General features: G+C 50.0%; 2 protein-coding genes across 4 annotated transcripts; both read left to right on the top strand.

Moving 5' to 3' along the window:
- Nucleotides 1-5,943: 5,943 nt before the first annotated feature.
- On the top strand, nt 5,944-9,250 carry Gjb5 (gap junction protein beta 5). Its single transcript, XM_034503079.2, has 2 exons — nt 5,944-6,089; nt 7,745-9,250. Exon 2 carries the CDS (start codon nt 7,769-7,771, stop codon nt 8,573-8,575), a length of 807 nt encoding a protein of 268 aa, XP_034358970.1. The 5' UTR covers nt 5,944-6,089; nt 7,745-7,768; the 3' UTR covers nt 8,576-9,250.
- Nucleotides 9,251-9,921: 671 nt separating this feature from the next.
- Nucleotides 9,922-22,456, top strand: Gjb4 (gap junction protein beta 4). 3 transcript variants are annotated; one of them, XR_013110448.1, is made up of 4 exons: nt 9,922-10,087; nt 12,055-13,172; nt 21,186-22,064; nt 22,168-22,456. XR_013110448.1 is itself a non-coding variant. In XM_034501712.2 (3 exons), the coding sequence occupies exons 2-3, from the start codon at nt 12,386-12,388 to the stop codon at nt 21,338-21,340; spliced, it is 942 nt and encodes a 313-aa protein (XP_034357603.1). In that variant the 5' UTR covers nt 9,922-10,087; nt 12,055-12,385; the 3' UTR covers nt 21,341-22,456. The 3 variants fall into 3 exon arrangements, 2 of the variants coding, with proteins under 2 accessions (XP_034357603.1, XP_034357605.2); XM_034501712.2 differs by having other exon boundaries at nt 21,186-22,456; XM_034501714.2 differs by having other exon boundaries at nt 9,923-10,087; nt 12,297-13,172; nt 21,186-22,456.
- Nucleotides 22,457-23,438: the final 982 nt, after the last annotated feature.

Below are 23,438 nucleotides of genomic sequence, written 5' to 3' on the forward strand. Positions count from 1 at the left end.
AGTGGCAACGCCTTTGCTAGGATCTGAAGGTGTCCTCCCAAATCCAATGGTCAGGAACTTATCATGTAATGTCTCAGGGATCGGGAAGTTGGGGGAGGGGTGCTGTGGAGTCTTGAGGCTTCGGACCTCCCTTTCTTTTGTCCCGCCACACCCCCATTCCCACCTTGTGTGAGCACGTGGCCGTTCCCCCTTCCAGAGAGGGCAGCATCCAAGGCACTGCCTAAGAAGCAGAGATCTGCCCCTCAGCAAACGCAGAGCCTTAGCTTCAGACTTCCCCAACCCCCAAACTGTGGAGAAGTTGGTTTATATTCTTTATAAATTCCCCGGTCTGTAGCGCTATGTTACGGCGGCACACCACGACAGCCTGTTGCCTTCCACCATCTCGATTTCTCCACAGGACACCCCTAAAAGTAGCTATTATCACCACCGACGTGCAGAAGAGAGAAGTGGGGTACACAGAGTGGGATAAGCACAGAGTTAATCCTATCAACAAACATGTCACGAACGTCTGCTATGAATCTGTCATACAACCCATCAGGCAAACCCAGGGTCACATGGGATTTTTTTTTTTTTTATTGCAATGGGGTGAACAGACTGTGTGGAGGCTTCTGTGCACGCAGGAAGAGAACGAACATTGCTGGCTGAGAGATCGGCCCAATGGGGGGAGGGGAGAGAGTGTTCGGCTGCTCAGCACCTTTTATGTATAAGGATCATCTGATTCAGCACAGCTGAACTTTGACCCAGCAGGCCACCCTTGGGTCCAGAACCTTCCTTTCACTAGCTGAAGACAGACATTCTCCATCCCTGGCTCAGAAGCCCCACAGAGTGTCCTGGTACAGCCCTATAAGTTTAGTGACCGTAGTAAACCAAGCAAAGCATGATGGGTACACTAGGCTTAGAATCCCTTCCAGCCCACGGCCTAGCCAGACATGGCCAACTAGAAAGCGGGACCCATGGGGAGTGGTAGCCAGTGAGAGGCAGGACAAGAATGAAATGGTATGGCTACACTGTGCGGGCCAGAGGTATCTTATTTTGGTTCCAAAGCCAAGCTGAGACAGGTTCTGTGTGGTAATCTTTGCAGAGGGGGCGGGTCCCAGGAAGTACGGGCTGGCAGAGGGAAAGGGGGCAGAGAAGGGGCTAAGGAAGAGTGTGAATGGCCCAAGAGATTTTCCTAGGTAACTGAGACGAATCCTGCCAGGGACCTCTAGGGGGCAGTTGAGCACAGCCCCAAGTTCTTTTGGAGGAAAAGTGGGGAGGATGGAGAACCGGTCCCTAACTTCTATCGCTCAATGGCTCTTCCAGTCAGGCTTCTTGCAGTCTACAGAACTTGCTAATGGTGAAGCCCAAAAGGTCCAGAGAGCTCCAAGCAGTGCAGCTGTTGGTGGCAGCTGGGTGCCTGTCATAAGTAAACAAGTCTAAGACAGGTCCCGCCCATCACTGGAATAGCGTAGAATAGCGTGTGGGATAGGTGTAGCTCACACCAGCCTCTGGTGGAGCAAGGTTGACAACTCGGACCTGAGCTGGAAATGAGACCTATTCCTCAAAACTCAGGATGGGGGAACTGGAGGATCAGGAGCATCAGACGTTCAAAGCTAGTCTCAACTACATTGTGAGTTTGAGGCTAGCTTGGGCTGAACTCTACAGTCCCCCAACCCCCACCCTCCCGTGGGACAGCAGCCCTTCCCCCACCCACCCCTCACAGAAATCTTAGATGAAGCGCCTCTACTCCTTCAGTGTCCGGGAGAAGCCAAATTGCCTCAGTTCTGAAAAGTGGCCTCTGTGAACAGCTAGCCTCAGAATGCCAGAGCCAGGGCATCAGAGGAGCAGAAAGTCTGTGGCCAAAGCTCAGCTGGGCCTGGGCCCTGGTCTTCAAGGCTCCGTGACTCAGCTTCATGGCAGGAATGAGACTGGAAAAGGACCTACTGCATTCCATGTTCCCCCAACCTCAATACTGGAGGGCTGGACTTGGACTATCCTCTCCTCCCTGAACCCCACAGATCTGACACAGGCCCATCCCAAACCTCACTCCATGGCTAAGGAAAGAAGATGAGAAGCAGCATCTATCCCCACCCCCACCCCCACAGACTGTCCTTCCAAAATGATGGCAGTCCCCAGTGATGGGCACGTATGCTCCAGGGACCCCACTTCACCTCTTTCCACTCAGTCTATCCTCACACTAGTCCTACTGGATAAGAATTTCCCCCCTTATTGTAGAGGCAAACACCCTCACCCCAAAGCCTGAGGGCTCAGTCCCAGGAACCTACATAGGTGAGAGGAGAGAATCAACTCTATAGAGATGTCCTCTCTCTCTCACACACACACACACACCATGATACACATGTATGCAGACACACAGTAATAGTAATAATATATTTTAAATTATTATTTTATTAGTTGAGAGTTTTATATGTGTTTGACCCTACTCATTGTCCCCCAGTTCTTCCCAGATCCAGCCCCATCCCCTACCCACCTAACTTTGTATCCTTGTTTTTTAATCCTCCAGACCACTTGTGTTACCCAAAATATTTTTGGCTGTCTGGTCTTCAGTTGGGGGCGGGGGGCCGCGAGAAGAGGGTGATTGATCAACCGGAGGCTTCATGCTTAGAGAAGACTGTCTCTTTCTTCTCCAGCAGCTAACAATTACCAATAGCTCTGTGGCTAGGGGTGAGATTATGCGCCCAAAATAAAATAATTTTAAAACCCAAAAAAGAGACTTGCAAGATGTTGCCCAGCCAGTGAGCAAGGCAGCCACAGTGAGAACTCATGCAGCTGGGTAGCTGGGTTCCAGAACTTCTGCTCTGCCTAAGGCCTCAGCTCTCCATGTGCAAAGCCCCCTGGGAAGCAGAGCTAGCCACTCTTGGCCACCCAGCATTCACTAGCACCTACTATGTGCTGTGCCTACTGTGTGCTGAGCCTGAGGATAGCGGAGGCAGAACAGTGTGATCCCAATGTCTTAAGAGGTCAGTCTAAAGGAAGAGAGAAGACACTAACCACCCAAGCACATCCAGGGCACTGTAAGAGCAAATGTGTCTGCCCCCTGTTCCTAGGGAATATATAACAGAACCAGACCTGACCTGGTCCTCAGAAAAGGTTTCCCTGGCTTAAACTGAAGTCTCAAGGTTGAGTGGGCACCAGCATGGGGAAAATAAATGGTGATAGAAGACAGAGGCAGGAGGATTTCTGTGGCTTTGAGCTCAGCCTGGTTTAAATAGTGTGTACTTGGTTAACAAAAGCTGCATAGTGAGACCCTGTCCCCCAAAGAAAGAAAAAGAAAGGAGGCAAAGGAAAAGGAAGTGGGGGTGGGGGAAGGAGGAAGAAGAAAATGCAAATAAGCAAACTGGAAGCTTATGCAAAGGCCCTGGGGCTCTGAGATAGGAAAAGTCTGATGGTCTGGTGGAAGAGAAAGTGAACAAAAGGCAGGGTGCTGGAGCATGGAGGTGGGAAGGGAGAGACCAAAAATGAAGAAGGCATCAGAAACCAGGTTGTGTGGGTGCCGTGGGCCACATTAGCGAGATGGGCTTTTATTACGGGAGCATTAGGAAGCCACTGAAGGCCTTCAAATACCTTTTTAATTTTTTAAATATGATCTGCATTTTCCTAGGACTGCTCTATAAGGAAAGGGCCCAGAGAGAGAGAGGTTGCTAAATGTGTAATACATGTAGGCCATTTGACAGGGACCAAAGTGCCCAGCGACAGAGCTGATGTTATCAGTTCTCGTGAATTTCCAACCCTCACTCCCATTCTGAGTGGATGAAACAGACACGCTGAGCAGCAGCTGCTGTCATCAGGAGCAGGGGTTATGGGGTCAGCGGTGGAGAACTGGCCAGAGCACCCAGGTATTCCTCCTTGCTTATCAGAGGAGCCCCAGGTACCACACGCACATCTCCCAAAGGCAATTCACCTCCCAGCCACCCCATTTGCTGATACCAGCTAGAGGCCGGAAGCCAGCAGGGGTGACCCAGCAGGAAGACCAGGGCCACCTGAGCCAGGAGTATGTGTAGAAGGTGGAGAAGACAGATAATTAGGTCCAGAAAGAGCCTGTGGGGAAGGAGATGATGGGGGGATGTGAGGCAAGACCAGGTGCGAGTCATTACTCTGCCTCTGGACTCCTCTCAGCTGCCGATCTTCCATCTCTCCATCTCTCCGGAAAGCAGGAACCTCACACTCCCTTTGGCCCACCCTCCACCTGGAGCCCTGCCTGCCTCCTCTCCTTGCAAGCATCAAGAAATGGGACCAACAGTACCTTCTCTATCCACACCCTCCAGTTTCTGTACCCACCCTGCGATTGAAATCACTCTGGTGCAAGTCCAAGAGCGTTCTGTGGCTCTCCTTCCCCTTCATAGCCTTCTCCCCACCCCTCCTGACCCTGATTCTTTATCCAGTTCCCTGTCCATGGATGCCTCTCTATTTGCCTGCTCCTGAGACCTCTGTGGGTCTCCTGAAGTGTGGGTGCTCCTGAGACCTCTGATTGCCCCCCCCCATTCCTGTGATGCAGTTTCTCCTCTGGCCCCAGCACCACAACACTCTACAGGGGACCTTCCACCTCTTTCCCTGCTTGTTCTTCTAAAAAGCCTGAAGACCCCTTGCCACCAGCCAAGTCACGAAAACAGAACCCACCAAAATTACCACAATTGCTTAGTGTGCCCCAAATGCAACATGTGTACCATAAAACACTGCAGGAACTGGTTCCAACCAGCCTTTCCTCTCCATCAGTTGGGAGGGGGTCGGGGGCTCACACATAGGTTTAGTCACAAATTCCATAGAATTTACCTGTTCATTAGAATGTGTGTGTAACACAAAAATCTACACTCTGGGAACCATGGTGGCCATTCACACAGGATTGGTGACAATGCTAAGCTGCCCAGCGCTTCCGGGACTGAGGCCAAGGGAGCCAAGCCTGCCTTCCTGCAGGTCTCCTATAAACCCTGCACGTGTCCCTGTCATTTTATGTTGTTTGCTCTGTGACAGTCTCGCCTAGTCCAGGATGGCCTCAAACTTGTTACATAGAAGGATGTCCTTGGACTCCTCATCCTCCTGTCTCCCAACTCCCAGGTGCTGGAATTACAGGCGTGCACCACCACACCCCTTTTCTGCCTCGGTGGGGATCCAACCCAAGGCTTTATGTTTGCTAGATGAATACTCCACTCACTGGGCCACATCCCATACTTCATTTTCTTGGTTTGTTTGTTTGTTTGTTTGTTTGTTTGTTTTTGATAATTTCGGTGCCTAAAATGTCCCAGAGCATAGTGCTGAGGTGCTGTCTAGTCTCCAGAGCACCAGAAGACTGTGACGATCCTCAGGAGAGCTGTGCGCCAGATATGCTTCATCCAGGCATGAGCCACAAACCGGCCCGGGTGAGCATTCAGCTCTCATTTAGTCTCCAAGCTGAGATTCTCCGCACTCAAAAGGGTGAACCAGGAGGACCCAGAGTTGGAGGCCAACCTCGGCTGTATCTAAAGACCCTATGCATACAAAAGCAAACGGAGGAAGTGGAGAGTAACTGGAGAATCAAATCAAAGATGTGAGGCCCACACACAGGGATAAAGAACTTGCATGCTGGGGTGTGGGCTTCAGCTGTAAGACGGGGTGGTGGAGAGAGGCAGAGGAGGAGGAGGGAAGAGGGAAGAGAGGAGAGAGAGAGAGAGAATGCAGTCATCTAACCCTTAGAAGCCCTCTTCTAAAGAGTTGGCTTTGGAGAATTCTGAAAGAAGAATTTAAAGAGAGCAGGGCTAGCGTCTCATCCCAATAGAAGGTTGGGGGTGAAAGGTTAAAGTGCAGGGGTTTCTCTTGAGAAAATGCTGGGATTCTTGCTTTGGGAGGAGGGAAACCCCTAGGTTTTTCTGAGCTTCATCAGAGGCAGTCTTTGAGAGACCTGGACCTAGCCAATGGCTGGGCAGCCCACAGCTCCTCCCACACACACACCCCTCCTTTCCGACAGGACACGCCTGAGCTGCTCTACAGCCTCTGACCCAAGAATGAGCTTTCCCAGAAACCTTTCCCTGATTCTGACATGAATTCTGATGCTTGCTGAATCCCAACTGCTGGCTTCCAGGATCAGTACCGGGGAGCCCTAAGGAGTCTCTGCTCAGGTAAAGGACTCGGCACACCTAACATGGACGAGTTCTCTGGAGAAGGCTGGAGGGTGGTGGCCTGGATGAATGGGGCATCCTGGGTCCTGATGAAGGGAAGCACTCCTCCCTGTATTCTGGGCTCTTCGTCCTCTCCCCAACAGGCAAAAGTGACAGAACTGGGGGCCTGGAGCTGAAGGAACGGGGTTGAGCGGGGCGGAGCTCCGCTGCAGACTGAGCCGCAACTCCGGTGCCCGCAGAGCCCTGGGGTTAGGGCTGGGCCTCTCTGGGTGTTCCTAAGGACGCTGCCAGCTCCACCCACCTGAGACAGGACTGTGCAGAGAAGTCAGTGACTCAAAGCCATGCCACCACGTGGCCAAGTGGGGAGTGCTATAGCCAGATGGGTTGGGGAGTAGAGACAACCCCAGCCGCTCTCACCCAAGATCCACCAGAAAGAGAAGGGAGATGCGCGGGAGAGCGGGCAGCTCACTAAAACTTGAGAAAAGGGCTCCAAATCAAAACCGAACAGTTTGCAGAGTGGACTCTGGAGCCAACCAGCCTAGGTCTGAGTCGCGACTTTATTACTTTCTAGCTCTCTGACCTCCGCTAGGTGAGAAAAATACCATACCCCTTGCTATAAGGGAATAATACTGGTTTTCAAAAAATGCCTCTTTCTGCTCGATGTGAGTTGACCCTGCTTTGCAGCTGACCCTGCTGAGGTCAGTTCGACTGTGACTTTCCACACAGGCCAGCAGCACGTGGAAGTGTACGGCTCTCTGAGGGTTAGCGTCAGGGTGCACAGTGCCTGGGTCCCAGTGGACCCCCATCATCCCCCCAGGAATCAGGCAGAAAGGACTTCCTACTGGGAGAAGTAGGGACCCTTTCGCTCAAATGAAGATGAGTTAGTCACTCACACCAAGTTCAACAGAAGAACCCACTAGAAAAGCATGTTTCATGCTGCTGTTTGACAAAGCTGTCCAACAAAGATAATCAAAGCTGGGTTGAGATGAAAGGGGGTTTTGTGGTCAGAGGAGCTCTGGTAATGCTGCCTCCTTGAGTCCTGCTTTGAGGGACTCACAAAGTGAATTGATTTATTAGCATGGGTGAGTAAAATGACCTGCTTAATTTTGCTGAACCCAGCTATGTGCCAGGTTGTCTTGAACACAGAATTATTTTTCTCACGTGACTCCTCTCTCCTGCCTATGGTCCAGGGGTTCCGTGAAACAACAGTTTGGGAAACGTTGGCCCACCTGCTTGTTCTGGGGAGCCTCTTGTATAAAGAGCACTATAGCTCCCTGCTTTAATCTAAGTCTAATTACTAGTGTCTGAGCCTTCAGGGAAGCAGCCGGGACATTAACAGGACAGAGAGCAGGTTCCCTTGGAGAGGGGAGGTCGGAGAGTGAATAGCCCAAGGCTCGGGGACTCCGGACAACTGGCTCCTGGCATCAGCACCCGCCCACTTTTATGAGCAGGGCCGCTCTGACTTAACCACCTATGCCTCCACACTGGCTTTGCACTTAATAGTCACGTAACTTCATAAGTGCCTCTAACCCTCAGTTTCTCTCAGCTGTAAAGTGGGGGTATAATCCTGCCTAGTCCTGTGATGACACATTTCTGTGAGGTTCTCAAGCTGAGCATTCCCTAACGTGGGAAATTACATTCTTGTTCCCCTGCAGGAGCAGCCAGCCCTTGAGTCCACCATGAACTGGAGCGTGTTTGAGGGGCTCCTGAGTGGGGTCAACAAGTACTCCACAGCCTTTGGTCGCATCTGGCTGTCCCTGGTCTTTGTCTTCCGTGTGCTGGTGTACCTGGTGACAGCTGAGCGCGTGTGGGGTGACGACCAGAAGGATTTTGACTGCAACACCAGGCAGCCCGGCTGTACCAATGTCTGCTATGATGAGTTCTTCCCTGTGTCCCACGTGCGCCTCTGGGCCCTGCAGCTCATCCTGGTCACATGCCCTTCTTTGCTTGTGGTCATGCACGTGGCCTATCGAAAGGCTCGAGAAAAGAAATACCAGGAAAAAGTTGGCAAAGGATACCTTTATCCGAACCCCGGCAAGAAGCGGGGTGGACTCTGGTGGACATACGTCTTTAGCCTATCATTTAAGGCCACCATAGATATTATCTTCCTCTACCTCTTCCACGCATTCTACCCCAGATACACTCTCCCTTCTATGGTCAAGTGTCATGCGGCACCATGTCCCAACACAGTGGACTGCTTCATCGCCAAGCCCTCGGAGAAGAACATCTTCATTGTCTTCATGGTAGTCACGGCCGTCATCTGCATCCTGCTTAACCTTGTGGAGCTGATCTACCTGGTGATTAAGCGGTGTTCTGAGTGTGCAGCACTGAGGAGACCACCCGCTGCACACACAAAGAATGACCCAAACTGGGCCAACCCTTCCAGCAAAGAGGACTCAAGCAATCTCATCTTTCTGGGCTCGGACATTCACCCACCTCTATTACCAGATCACCCTCGAGCCCACGTGAAGAAAACCATTCTGTGAAGGGTCCCTAGACTGGACTGGCAGGGTGGGCATGAACTGGAAGGTTCCAGAATCTCTCATGGATATAGCTGGTGGGGAGAAGAGTTGAGTTGGAGTTGGAGGCAGGCAAAAGGGAGGACGCCCACAGTTTGGGATCCAATTGTCCCTCCCGGCTGACTGGCCTTCACTAAATTACACCTCTACTCTGTACCTCGGTTTCCTTTTCTGTTAAATAAACACACTGAGCGCCACTTAACAGGGCTCCTGGGAGGGGGAGTTTCACGAAGGCACGGATGAGCGGATGCCTTCCTGTGTGGCCCAGGGGGAGAGTTTAATAAAGATAAATGTGTTCACAGATTCAAGATGCCCTTTTGGTCTTGGCCTTTGTACCCTTCCTGGAGCCAAGGGGTTATCCTCTCCTCTAGAAAAGGGGTCTCTAGCTTTTCCAAAGTTAGCCTTCGGTCCCGGCTGGAAGTTTGAGCTGTGGATAGCTGCCGAGATGATGGAGTTTGGCAAAACCGTATGCCGTGATGGAAAACACCTAGACTCTGGAGTAGGTGTGGCTACATCAGAACTCAGGCAGCTTCAACTGATGCATCGCCTGTGGGGGTCACTGTGAGCACTGCCAAGCACCTGGCAGTACCAGAGTTAGCCAGCCAAAAAGGCCACGTACGTGTGAATCACTGCTATGAGGGAGTGCTCAATAAATGCTTGTGTGAAACGAAGCAGAGGGGCCCCTCCTTGAGTGTACATTAACCTTCACTGTACCTGCCGGACGCAGGTCCAGCCCCCCTCTGTAGCCCCTGATGGACCACACTCCAGCTTCCCCAGAGCCATTTCCAACAGAAGCCTAGGACCACGGAGCACACACCAAGGCTACATTCCTGGCCCCATGCCAACAGCAGCCTTTCAAATCACCAGCCTGCATTCCTTGTCTCCAGCAGGGCAGTGGGTGCCCTAGTCTCAAAAAGCCAGGTGGCTTGTCTGGGTTCAAAATGGACTAGCCTAAGATCCAGTCCCCATCTATATAGCCCCCAGCAGTGCAGCACAAGTCATAGGCTAATTCAAGGGTGTCCCAAACCAACTGTTAAGGATCTTAGAACCAGTTGCATGAGGACAGGGCAAAAGAGAGAGTTGGGAATGAGAGGACAGGAAGAGGGACACACATGACAAGCTGAAAGGAACAGGAACAGGATCTGTGTCATTAGCACCATCCTGTACCTGGACATTTTGACACCAAACTCCAGTCTCCATCTCTCTAGTCCCACCCACATACCTACCAACCCAGACAGGCTGGAGGAGTAAGGTGTGGGCCCAGGAGATGAGCCACAGGTGTTTGCTCTGCCGCTGTGCCCAAGGAAGTCCTTCTGCCCAGCCAGCCTACCCACTCCAGCACTCTCTCTTGGCTCATTGGCTCAGAAAGCCCCACCCTGCTGGTAAGTAAGGAACAAAACCTGCCTCCAGGACGGCCTCAGGCAGACAGACAAGCCGGGCACCGGAGAGAGAGGACCCACGGGACAGGACGAAAGAAGGGTGAGGACAAAATACAGCTGGAGACAGCTGGGGGAAAGGTCCCAGGGGGAACCTAGGACTGGGGACTTAGCTTCACAGAGGGGATCAGGGGAGGGAAGGGTCCCTGAAGGAATCCTAGAAAAACTCCTCAGAGGGGAGGAAATGTGCTGTACTAAAGGGAGGCCAGAGGACCAGAGAAGAATCTAGAAGAGACTGGGAAAAAGTAAGCCGCAGCTCAGTTCAGCCAGGATCCATTGAGAGTGTATTGGGCCTGACAAAACGCTTTGTCCCAGGAGACAGAGGCATCCGGTTTGGCTTCCAGACTCTCTCTAGCAGACTAACAAGGAAGCCTGGGCCACTGAGGTATGGGTGATGCTCCCTGCAGTGGAAAACAGAGAGGGCTCAGCACGTGTCCCAGGGATACATGGCTGAAGAAACCAGGAGCTGAGTCAGAGATGGTACAAGGAGGGCTTGAGATGGAACACACTAAGTACCCCAGAGCAGGGGAGAGCAAGATTGGAGCACACAGAACATGGCCTGTATGAAAATGAGAGAGACATGACTACCAGTCAGCCACTAATTAGGCAGTCAGAGAAGAGGGGTGCACGTGGGAAGGAAGATAGTGCCGGGGCAAAGATCATGCCAGAACCCAGCCCCTGATCCCTTACACAGAGGAAATCCTTACACACACACACACAAACACACACACATACACACACAAACACATATACACACACATACACACAAACTCATACATATACATACAAACACACACACAAAAACATATACACACATACACACAAACTCATACATATACATACAAACACACACACAAAAACATATACACACATACACACAAATACACACACACAAACACACACATACACCCACACACAAACACACACATATACACACAAACACATACACACATATACACACAAACTCACAATACACATACAAACACACACAAACACACAAAAACATATACACACATACAAACAAATACACACAAACACACACATACAAACACACACACACAAAAAACCACACAGGTACACACATACACACACAAACACAGGTACATACATACACACACAAACACACGCACATACAAACACAAACACACACAGGTACACACATACACACACATACACACACAAACACACAGGTACACACACACAAACACACACACACAAACACATATACACACACATACACGCAAACACACACAAAACCCACACAGGTATACACATACACACACACACAAAAAAAAACACAGGTACACACATACACACACAAACACATGCACATACACACACAAGCACACAGGTACACACACACAAACATACACATATACACAAACACATATACACACACATATATGCAAACACACACATATACATATAAGCACATACACAAAAACCACACAGGTACACACATACACACACACACAAACACAGGTACACACATACACACACACAGGCACATACACACACACAGGTACCCACACAAACACACACATACACACACAAACACACACACACACACACCAATGAAATGGTTGGAATTCCAGAGGGACCCACTGTGGTCCAGATCTCAAGACATAAAAGAGATGAATAAAAAAGCATGTCTATCTGTTCTGCACTGACACAGCAGGGTGGGAAAGACGCCAGCCATACCGATGGCAGAGGAGCCTGTGTTTAGTTTGGAAAGGGATGTCTCAGAAACTTCCAGAGCCACAAAGGAGTAAGGATGGAGACTGTTCTGAGAAATCTCCATAGAGGCCAGGGTGGGCATTCCCAACCCAGGGCCCTGCCCATGCCAGGTTCAGGAAAAATTCAACGAATCTGACACTGTTAAGGCCTGCCTACCCTGTCCCTTTTTGCCTTCATCTGACTTTAGAAGTCTCTGGGCCACTGTGGTTGAGACACGGGCTGGCTGTCATGGCATATGTGGTGTTTATCTCCCACATGCTTGTTACTTTGTAGAAGGAAAGGGACGCTGTAACTTTTGGAATCTGAAGACCTGGTTCAAGACCACCTGTGCTACTTGCTGCTGTGAGATCTCGGGCAGGAGACCTCTGACCTCTCAGCCTTCATACACTTTCCTGTGAAATGGGAACTGTCCCCGTCCCATCTCTGAGTCACTGTGAATGAGGACACAAATGGCCTCGTGGTTGTTGTGAAACAGTTTAGTCCTTAATATCATTTACAAAAGCATCCGTCTGCAGGTTCTCCCAGGCCTCGTGACTCCCAGGGCCTGAGAAGTTAGCGCACCAGTGCACACCCGTACACGTGAGGCACCTGGGACACGGCCAGCATGAACTGGGGATTTCTCCAGGGAATCCTGAGTGGCGTGAACAAGTACTCCACAGCACTGGGCCGCATCTGGCTGTCGGTGGTCTTCATCTTCCGGGTACTGGTGTATGTGGTGGCAGCGGAGGAGGTATGGGACGATGAGCAAAAGGATTTCGTCTGTAACACCATGCAGCCAGGCTGCCCCAACGTCTGCTATGACGAGTTCTTCCCTGTGTCCCATGTGCGCCTCTGGGCCCTGCAGCTCATCCTGGTCACCTGTCCTTCCCTGCTAGTGGTCATGCACGTGGCCTATCGAGAAGAGCGGGAAAGGAAACACCGCCTCAAACATGGACCCAATGCCCCATCCCTGTACAGCAACCTGAGCAAGAAGAGGGGTGGCCTGTGGTGGACATACCTGCTGAGTCTTATCTTCAAGGCTGCTGTGGACTCGGGATTTCTCTATATCTTCCATTGTATTTACAAAGACTATGACATGCCCCGAGTGGTAGCTTGCTCTGTGTATCCCTGCCCCCACATCGTGGACTGTTACATCGCCCGACCCACGGAGAAGAAGGTCTTCACCTACTTCATGGTAGTCACAGCGGCCATTTGCATCCTACTCAACCTCAGTGAGGTCGCCTACCTCGTGGGCAAGAGATGCATGGAGGTCTTCCGGCCCCGGCACCGGAAAGCGTCCAGGAGCCACCAACTACCAGATACATGCCCACCCTACGTGATCTCCAAAGGAGGTCACACCCAAGAGGAGAGCGCGATCCTAACAAAGGCCGGGATGGCCACAGTGGATACAGGTGTGTATCCATGACCTGCAGGTAGGGTTATGAGGTCACTGCCTGTCCACTGAGGCCACCCAGGAAAAATGAGTGAAGGGAGTGTGGCCTTCTGCAGCAGGTCAGGTGGGGAATATGGCTGTGGGGACTCTGGAAGTTCATCCAAGAGCTAGCAGACAATGGGAAGTGCCCTTGAGTCCCTAGATCCTGAGCCCCCAGAGACTTGATGGCTGGGGTGGGGGGATTTTATATTTTTCAATAGAGTGCCTCAACCTCATTAATAAACATGATGTTCCCAGTGCTTTGTGCACAAGCCGAGAGGTGTGGGGGGTGGTGTTTCATGTGGTTCTCTCGGAAGAAGCCAAGCTAAGTGGTCATCTGAGTCCTATCCTCACACACACCAAACACACACACACACACACACACACACACACACGCCCCCAGGACAGGGAGAAGAACAGCAAAGACAGGACACATACCAGGAGCCTCCCAGACCTGCAGCAAGCTATCCAAGGCAGGGAGTCAGGGAGCCAGGGAGACTGGTTCTCAGAGACTGTTAAGTCCAGCCATCCATTGTGTGTGGTTTAGCTGGCCTTTGCTTTCCATTCCCTGACCTCTTAATTTACCCACTGTGGATCCCACACAGGGAGGACCTTTGAGGATGGGAGAATGGTGTGGAGAGCATGTGAAAGGTGGAGTCTCCCAAGGGTCCAGGGGACATGCCACACCCCCTCATCTTTCACCAACACACTTCCCTCATCCCCCCCCCCCCCCGCCGCCCTATTACTGTTACACACAAACACACTTGGACAGTCCCACAAACATCTTTCTATCCTGGACCTACCTCTGAGTTCACAAGCTGACCCTGGATTACTCTTAGGGAAAGTACTTCCATAGCACAACTAGCAATTCCTGACTGGCCTTGCCTTCCCTCCACAAAACTGCCCTCCTCACGGAGACTCTGCCCCATTTATGGAGGGCACTGCCATTATCTAGCTTTCCAGCCCAAGAGCTGGCCTATGACCCTCAACCTCCCACCCCCGCCCCAGCCCTATCAGCTCCTTGCAACCCACAACCCCAACACAGCATCTCAGGGCACTGACTCCAACCTCTGAGAGCCTCCTAAGTCACCTTCTCCTTTTCCCGATAGCCTTCCACCAATCCTTCACAGGGCCTCTCAAACCTACCCTCCACACCTGGATGGAATAATTACTCAGTCCACGGATGTGACAACGCCATTCCAATAGCTTTAAAATTTCTTTCAACACACCCACCCCTAACCCCATTGCCCCCAAACAGGCAACTACTGACCTCCTCCCTCCACGGCTCCCTCCCTCGGTTCACTACTGATAACGTGTAGGTTTCTGCAATGCTATGAATGTGCCTCCAACCTTTGTCATTCTGATCCCGCCTGCCTCCTCTGCAAGTGGCCTCAAACCTCAAGGACAGCCCGACTACTTGGCATGCCAGCTCAGGCCTCTCTCTTCTGTCATTCTCCCTGGGTTGGAATAGCTGGTACCCATGAATGATACCCATCAGCCTGTGAGCCCTTTAAGGGCAGGATGCTGAGTCACCAGGCTTGCAGCCTTCAATAAATGTTTGCTAAATGAGTAAATGGGCTGTGAGCCTCGTGGAGGAAACCTGTCTTGTTTATCTGAACCCTTTGCCACACCTGGGAACAAAGTGGTTTTACCTCTGTTGGCTTCTTGTGGTTAACTAAATCCAGTTTTAAAATCTTGATTATGGGCAGGGAAACCCCTCTAAGCCCACTGGGTAGCCTCTACATTCTCTGCTGATTAGGAGACCAGGTCAGAGTCATCTATCTTAGGTCAAGTTCCCTGGATGCAGAGCTAGTGGCAAGGCGTTGGCATCTATGATGGATGGAACAGGGAAACAAGGTGGTGGGTGGGGGCTGAGTTAGGCTGGGCGTGTACCCAGGGACCTATAGCTTGCCAGATTTGGAAGGAGGTATCATAAATGCCACCACAGACTAGTCCCACTTGGGTAGACAATACTGGTCCTTTGAACACTCCTACAAGCGATTGGTTTGACCTGGCCCTGGTAGCAGGAAATCCAACAGAGATTCTTAGGTAGCTTTGGTTCAGCCAAGACCAATTTCCCCAAGAGCTGCTAACACTGGAGCATAGGAACTGGTGTCCACGGTAAAAGGAACACTGCCACCTACTGAACCTTTGACACTAGGAGACAAGGGTGGCTCTCAACCTTCATCAGCCCAGAGATGTGACCACCCAGCCCAGGTACTCTCAACAGAACCCCATGACTATACAGTGTTAAAACCAAGACAGCTGCCAAGTCCAGACCCAGACATGACCTGCCAACAATTCCTATGGGAGCCTAGCAGCCCACTCCAAGAGTTGCTGTTGTGTCCAGCATATTGGAAACCCACCCTATGACCCAACCATTCCCATAATGCCCTCACATTCTAGAGCTCTCGTATCCTGAACCATAGGCCAGGTGAAGACCATCTATCGCCTGACTCACCAAGGCCTGCAGAAGTGGCTGGGCCACTGAGCTGTCTCTCCCCATATCTCCCACATTCTCAAGCATCCTCCTACTGTTCTTGCCCCCACTCAGCCCTCCTCCTTCTTGAGAAATCCCCATGTGTTTCCTTGCTGTCTTTCTCTTGGGCCCTCCTTCCTTTCCCGTTCATGCCGCCCACTTCTTATGAATTGAAGACTGAGCCCACGGCCAGGCAGCTTGTCTTCTCTTGCCTTGGCAAGTAACCTAGGACCACACAGACCACCTGTGCTTCACCCTGACCTCTTAATTCTATGACTTTCTTGTCCTCTGAGACATTTAGCTTCCTACTCACAAGGCGCCAGACCTTGTCATCACCCACAGATGCTCCACCCTTAGAGCCTCTCCTTGAACTCAAGTCAACAGATAATACCGGCTTCATTGTATGTCAAGTTTCCGTGCTAAGCTCTGGGAAGAATGGAGAACACTCTCTAGGTTCACACAGCTTACATCGTAGAGAAAATGATAAGTATCGAATGCCTATTTCCTGGGGGAAGCGTAGGATGCTGGGAGGCAGAAGATGGCCTGACATCAGGCAACCAGGAAAGGGCTCCCTGGGATTTCATAATGCTAACATGGGGAAAGGGAGAGTTTGCCAAGTGCTGGAGAATGGGACTTTGGATGGAGAAGGATACCATTTATAAACCAACAGAGGGCAAATCTGAAGTCTGAAAGAATGCCAGGGTAGTTTGAGTCAGCTGAGGGGCTAGTGTTTGGAGCGAGGCTGAAATGACCCAGGAAAGATCATGTAATGTGTTCTTTGCAGATCCCTGTTAATGATCTTGGACCTCATCCTAAAAACAAGAACAAGTCCCTGGAAAGATTTATCATGGGGGGGGGGTGGGGTAGGTGACACCCATGGTTGTTGTGTGGAGCGACTGAGCCATGGCTGCCTGTATGATATAAGGGCCTGAGAAAGCACAACGACCTGAACAGGCCAGGGTGTGCTCAGTGGGCATGGAGAGAAGCAAGCTTGGGCTTTACAAATTGAGACTCAGAAAGATCTGCTGATTTGGTTGGGTGTGGGGACCAAGCACAGGGAAGAAATCACAGTGACACTCAGGTCTCTAGCTCTGAATGCCAATGTCATTCAGTGAGTCCAGAGCCGCCGTGGATGTGGCTTGAGTTTTTGATTTGAGGGAGCCAGATGACTTCTGTTTCAAACATGTTAAGTTTGAGATACAAATCAGATACCTGGTCATTTCCCCATCCTTTCTGGGGCCATTGTGATCCGTAGCACCCTTGTCTTGCTCTCTGCCAGAGCATTTGTCTTCATAGCTAACACATCTGGCCTCTCAGTTCCTTGACCTTCTTACTTGCAACAAGCTTTTTCTCACCAAACCTTACCTCCTTACCTCCCACATCTCGTCTGCACATCCTGTCTTATGCAATCACTCAGTCTGGTTCTCACTAGAGTGATTCCTCTTCCCCATCTTGACCCACACTGCTCACTGCCTGTTGCCTCTCTTCACGGGCCCCCACCCCCCACCCCGTTCTCTCCCAGCTCAGATTCCCTAGGCCCCTATAGTCACTGACTGCTAGATACTCCCCAGCCCTTGCTTTTGCATATGCCTCTCCAGTGCTTTGCTTGCTGAGACCTTCTCCAAGAGGCATCTATTGCTGGGCCTTCTGAAGAATCACACAACTGGACCAACTGATCTCGATTTAAACATCTGACAATGAAGCTCTAGTTGAGCCCCAGGCATTTCTATGCAATCCTATACTTTCCTAAAACTTTCACCCAACTTTCCAAGAGATCTGGAACATACCTTTTCTTTCCTCGTCCTTCATTCCCCTATTCTCCCAATCCCTAGGGCTTGATTGAGAGACCTCATGTCCCTGGGAAATAAGAACAGGAATCGGATTCCAGATCATCCTGACACACCAACCATCTTCTTAGCACGCCTGCCCAGCCCTCCTGCCTTCTCTGCAGCGTGGATGAAGCATCCCTGTGCCTGGCATCCCTTTTCCACATGGCCAGCAGACCACATCACCTCATCTCTATCCTGGGCTGTGCTCTTTCTCCTTCACAAATCCCCTTTCTGAAAATATGCTATAATATTTGGCATCTCTCTCCCTTTAACTCTCTCTCTCTCTCAACTCCACGCCTCCTCTCCAGTTACCTGCCATTGACCAAAAGCAAGGTCCTCTAAGAGCTTTGTATGTCTGTCTCCTCTTTCTCGTCCTAGTGATCTCCAATTTGCAAACCCAGTGCTCAGTCTTCCCACCCCATCTCGCTCCCCAGCAGCGTTTGGCCATCGGGAGCCCCCTCCCTAAATCTCATCTTCTGTTGACCTTCAAGCAGTGATCTTCCCCAAGCTTCCATCCCACTCATGGTCTTTATGAGTCTCTGAAGGTGCCCCAGGGCCCAGTTCTCTCAGTTAGCTTGGTCAGGACTATCAGTAGAACCATTTATGTGCTAGTGTATATGGTTTGTGTGTTCACGACCAACTTCTTCCCTAAGGGGCACAGTCACATCTCCAACTTCCTATTGATCTGACTGAAAGCAGATTCACATTCCCATCATCTTGTCCCAGGTGGAGGATGACCTCCCTCATCCAACCATCTACTCAGTCAAAAACTCAAGCCTGGAAAGATGGCTCTGTTGGTGAGTGTCTTTTGTGCAAGTACAAACTGCAGTACCTATATAAAAAGCTGGGAAGCCATGCCTATAGCCCCAGGACTGGAGAAGGAGAAGGATTTGGGGGACTTGATGGCCACCAGCCTAGCCCCTGATTCAATGAGAGACCCTGTCTCAAAGAAATAAGGTGGAGCGTGATAGAACAGGACGTGGGAAGCCTTCACACATGCTTACGTAAGTGCACGCACATATACCATACACACATGCGCCACAACACACACAGACACACACACAGACACACACACACAGACACACACACACACACACACACTCATAGAAGAAGGAGAAAAACCACCTAGGAGCCTCTTTCTTCATAATCACAACCACAAGTCATATTGGCAGTAATTCCAAAATATATTCAAAACCCCATCACTTTCTGCTATCACTAAGCCTTTCAAGCCAAGGGTAAGACACCTAGTTTCAACATCTGGACCCTTGCAGCAACTCCCTACCTCCACCCTTACTCTTCCCTGCAGCGGCCCAAAAGAGCTGTCTGACACGAGAGTCAAATCTAATTAACTGGCTCATTTGATTAAGATTGCAGCTAGGGTTGTAGCTCTGTTGGTGGGGTCCTTGCCTAGATCCCCACCACCACTTAAAACCAGGTGTGGTTCCCCCACCTGTGACCTCATTCAGAGAGGTAGAAGGAAGACCAGAAGTTCAAGACCACCCTATCTCAAAACAACAACAACCAAAAGCCTTCACTAAAGCTATCTTCAGGAAGCTTTCCATTGTGGCCAAAAAAAAGAAAAAAGAAAAATTAAAAGCATGTCAAACTTTTTGCCATGGTCTACAGGGCCCTGTATGTAGGCATGGACTGCTTCTCTAAACCTTTCTCCTCTCTCTAGCTCTCCCCTCCACTCCCTCTCTGCCACACCAGTCACTTCCTGACCCCATCACCTCAGGGTCTTTGCACCTGCTTTGTCTGGCCACTCCTGGAACTTCACACATCTGTCTCATTAGCAAAACCCAAAAGAGTCCCATTCCGGAAGGAGCTCCCCAGGAGCTCACACCTTGGGTCTCTATATCAGATGACCTTGTGCTATCTTCCTCATAGCATTCAACTGGCTTTGAGAAAAGCTCTTTATTTCCATGGTGTCACTGAGATGAGTCTCTGAAGAACCAGGACTATGGCCTACCCACTCCTTGACACCCCCTACACACACACACACACACACACACACACACACACACACACTCCCATCACCTGGACTGGTCCTCCACTTACAGTAAGAACTCAATAAAAGTAGGTCAACTGGCTGACTCAGCAGCGTCCACGTCATCCGTGGAGCACTAGTAGATGCTGGCAGAAGGGGGAAAGGACCAGCCCAGAGATAGAGATCTGGGAGGCATCCATAACACTAGCTAAATGGAAGACAAGGATTTGCTCCACAGCTGCCCGTCCACAGGGAGGAGTTTTCTATAAGGAAGCCCTTACACAATGTCCTGTGTTATGGCCTTGCTCTCCATTACTGATTTTTTTTTTTTTTTTTTTTTTTTTTAAGCAACAAACTGTTCTTTGGGGGAAAACTCATTAGCCTCAAAGAAAGAACCTCAATCAATGACATTTGGGATGTTCATGGAGGTCACTTGTCAGAATCAGAAGGAAGAAAAATGGAAGGCAGAGACATTTGGTGTAGATTTAATCGCTATTCCTGAGGGCAGAGCCTTATAATTATAAATATTATCTTTGCAAGCACACTCTTTGTAAAAGTTATTTTGAAAACAAAGGAAGTGTTTCTGTCACAAAGAACACTCACACGGGGTATTTTTTTTTTTCTTAAATTATACAGGTAGGGTTTTGTGACAGAGAATACAAATTCAAGTTTTTTATACTGATTCAAAATTACTGAGTTGTTAACTGTGGTGGCTTACCCTTGTGATCCCAGAACCTGGGAGACTGAAGTAGGATGATGCAGTTCACTCTAGCCTAGGGCTACTTAGTGAGTCCTTGACACAAAAAGATAAAAAAAAAAAAAAAAAACCTATGTCACAGATGACTTGGAAAAAGTTTTATGGGGAGGAGATGGTTCAGTCAATAAAGTGTTCATCAGGCAGGCCTGAGGACCTGAGTTCAATCCCCCCAGGGGCTGTGTAAAAAGGCTGGGCAGAGTGCTGCACACTTGTAATCCGAGCACTGGGAATGTGGAGACAGGAAGAGCTCTGCCACCCCACACAAGCACACATTCGTACATGTGCCCAGCACGTACATGTGCACACATACAAACATACACACATATTAAATAAATTTTTGGTGGAGACAAAACTCTGATCAGATTGGCCCAAGTGTTCAAAGTGTAACCGTTTAACCAAAATGTGTTTATAAAATATAAGAGGAGATAACTCACAGTTAAGAGCGCTTGCTGCTCTTGCAAAGGACCTGGGTTCAATTCCCACCACCCACGTGGCAGCTTACAATCATCTGTAACTCCAGTTCCAGAGTATATGACACTCTCTTCTGGTGGGGACATATATCCATGCAGGTGAAACACCCATGCACATAAAAAATAAAAATAATATATTTAAGTATATATAGAGAGAGGGGGGAGGGAGAGAGAGGGGAAGGGAGAGGAGGGAAAGAAAGAAAAAATAATTCTTAATATATCTTATACAATATATGGTTTTTACTGGCATGGGCCAGTAAGATAACTAGGTGGTAAAAGGTAGGGTAACTACGACAGTGGGAGAAGGAAGAGACTGGGAGACAGGAACCAGGCTGTGACAACAGCAGCCGCAGCCCTCTCACTTGTAGCTCATCCCTCATCTTCCCGCAGCCCCGTAGGTGCCTTGAGCTCCTCCTCTCAGACCCCCCAGACCCTCCTCTGTTCTTTTCCTTCTTTCTGTGTCCTGCGTAGGCCAGAGCTCCAAGTATCACCAGCATCGCCCTCATCTCACGTGGGATTTGCCAACTGCTGCCCATCATCCCCGGAGAACTGCCGACCCTCGCAAGGCGGGAGCAGCAGCCACCGCGCACCGCATGTACAGTAAGAGGAAAATAAATTCTCACTGAGGTGATCACCACAGAGAGTTGCTGCCCCACCAATATCCCACCGTTCTTTTGCCCCTCCTATTTAGGCAGAACTGCAGAATTCAGTCCTACTGGACATACCCTTCTCTACACCCAGAGCCTATTCTGTTGCTGGCGCCACCCCCACAGTCAGGGGGAGGCCTTTGTGGACATTTGCCCTTCCCCACTTTGATCTCTGGTTGTTGGCCATGGTGCCAGCCTTCTCAGTTTCTCCACTCTCAAACTTTCTAGTGCATTCCATGTATTTTACATCCTGTTTCTCGAAAGTAGAAACTCTTCTTATGACTGCCTCCAAGCCTACAGACCACCTCTGTCTCCCTTCACACCCTCCCTCAGCACAGGGAGAAGGCTGGGCCTACAACTGCTAATTGTCCGAGCTCCCCACGAGTCCCTTTCTCAGGACCTTTTCACTCATACCTCTTCCTGTCCATTTAAGTGTTCTCAGATCTTTCCTGCCTGGTCCTTCCTTGACCCCACAGCCCCTGCCTTCTCTGGCTTTCCCAACCATTTGTCTTCCTTCACCTCCCACTTCCTCACCTACTGCCTGTGATCTGTCTCGGCCCGATCAGATCTCTCAACCTCCCTGCCAAAGCCAGTTTCACCTACTCTCTGTCACTGAGCCCAGTGGAAACTCTGCAGGCCCTGTCTTGCCTGATGGAGCATTTAAGGACACATGGCCTTTCTTCTGGAAATTCTTGTTCACACCGTAAGTCTTTTCTTTGTTCTATCCACCCAGCACTGTTCCTGTCCCTTTAAACTGGGATACTAAAGCTCACAGCTAGGCACATATCCCCGCTCCTTGTCTTTAGATGAAGCCAAGCAGATTTCAGCCATGTTTTCAATGGTTTCTAAGGAAAGTGTGTAGTGGCAAGAAGGAGTATATACAGGAGATGGGAGACGCTGGTTGTAGCTACTGTGTGAAAGCCTCATGCAAAACCTCCTGGGTAAGAAGAGAAATGGATGCCAACTGTGGTAGAGGGGCAGAGGGCAGCAGCAAGCAGAAAAGAGATCTTTAGACACGCTCCAGACCTGACTCAGATGCCACCATGACCCAAAGGTACCTTGCCCTTCATGTGCTCTGACAAGCCAATAAATTCTTCATGCCAAACACACCCAAGGTGTACGTCTTGTTTATAAGTAAGTGTCTTCTCCTGGACACTGGAAGGACGTTTCAGTGATAAGGAGCAATGGTTGCTCTCACAGAGGACCTGATTTCGGTTCCCAGAACTCACATCAGACAGCTTACAAACACCTGAACTCCAGCTCAAAGGGATCTGATGCCCTCTTCTGTCTCTCTGTCACCTACACACACATGCTCACACATGTGTCTGTGTTTATGAGTACACACATAAACAAAAAGAAAATAAATAAATACTAAAACAGTATTTTTAAAATAAAAAATCTTTACTGGGGCTGTAAATTGTAGCTCATTTGCCCAGCATGCACTGAGCCCTCAGTTCAAGCCTCACTACCTCATAAACCCAACATGGTTTTGGACAACTCTAATCTCAGCCCTTAGAAGGAGATGGAGGCAGGAAGATTAGGAGTTTAAGGTCATCCTCAATTACACATTGAGCTCTAGGCCAACATGGGACACATGAGACCTTATAACAAAAAGAGAGGTTGAAAGGATGGCTCCTTAAGACATCTTAAGACAAACTGTAAGACAGTTTGGGCACCAGCACCCACATAAACCCAGGCGTGAAGTAATGGGTCAGCAAACAAGACCCCCAATAACAGATGCGGGGTATTTCCACAGGAGCTGTTAGTCAGAGAGAGCCCCTAAAGCCTTCAAAACAATACAGGCTCCTCATGCCATTGCTCTTGGTTGCCTGCCAGAGCAATGGCTTATTGCTTATCTGACAAGGTCCTATTTCTGAAGCTATGTTAGGTGCAAGAAATCAAGCTGGAACTGAGCTGGGAGCTTCCTGGTGTGGGCTAGCTTTCATAGTGTCCGGTAGCGCTCTGCCGGATGCTGCAGGATAAAGGTGCCAACAGTCTAATGCAGCTGTGAAAGCCTATGAGATACACCAACCTGCTGAGCAAGATGTGCTCATGGCCAGATAAGTGCTATAGGGAT

Source organism: Arvicanthis niloticus, chromosome 5, assembly GCF_011762505.2.
Source record: "Arvicanthis niloticus isolate mArvNil1 chromosome 5, mArvNil1.pat.X, whole genome shotgun sequence".
Classification (NCBI taxonomy): Eukaryota; Metazoa; Chordata; class Mammalia; order Rodentia; family Muridae; genus Arvicanthis; species Arvicanthis niloticus.

What these genes read in the sequence shown, in the direction of transcription:
- Gjb5 (XM_034503079.2), top strand. Translation starts at nt 7,769, where the DNA reads ATGAACTGGAGCGTGTTTGAGGGGCTCCTGAGTGGGGTCAACAAGTAC.
- Gjb4 (XM_034501712.2), top strand. Translation starts at nt 12,386, where the DNA reads ATGAACTGGGGATTTCTCCAGGGAATCCTGAGTGGCGTGAACAAGTAC. An exon ending in GATGGCCACAGTGGATACAG is followed by an intron (nt 13,173 to 21,185) that starts GTGTGTATCCAT and finishes TGTCCTGCGTAG; the next exon opens with GCCAGAGCTCCAAGTATCAC.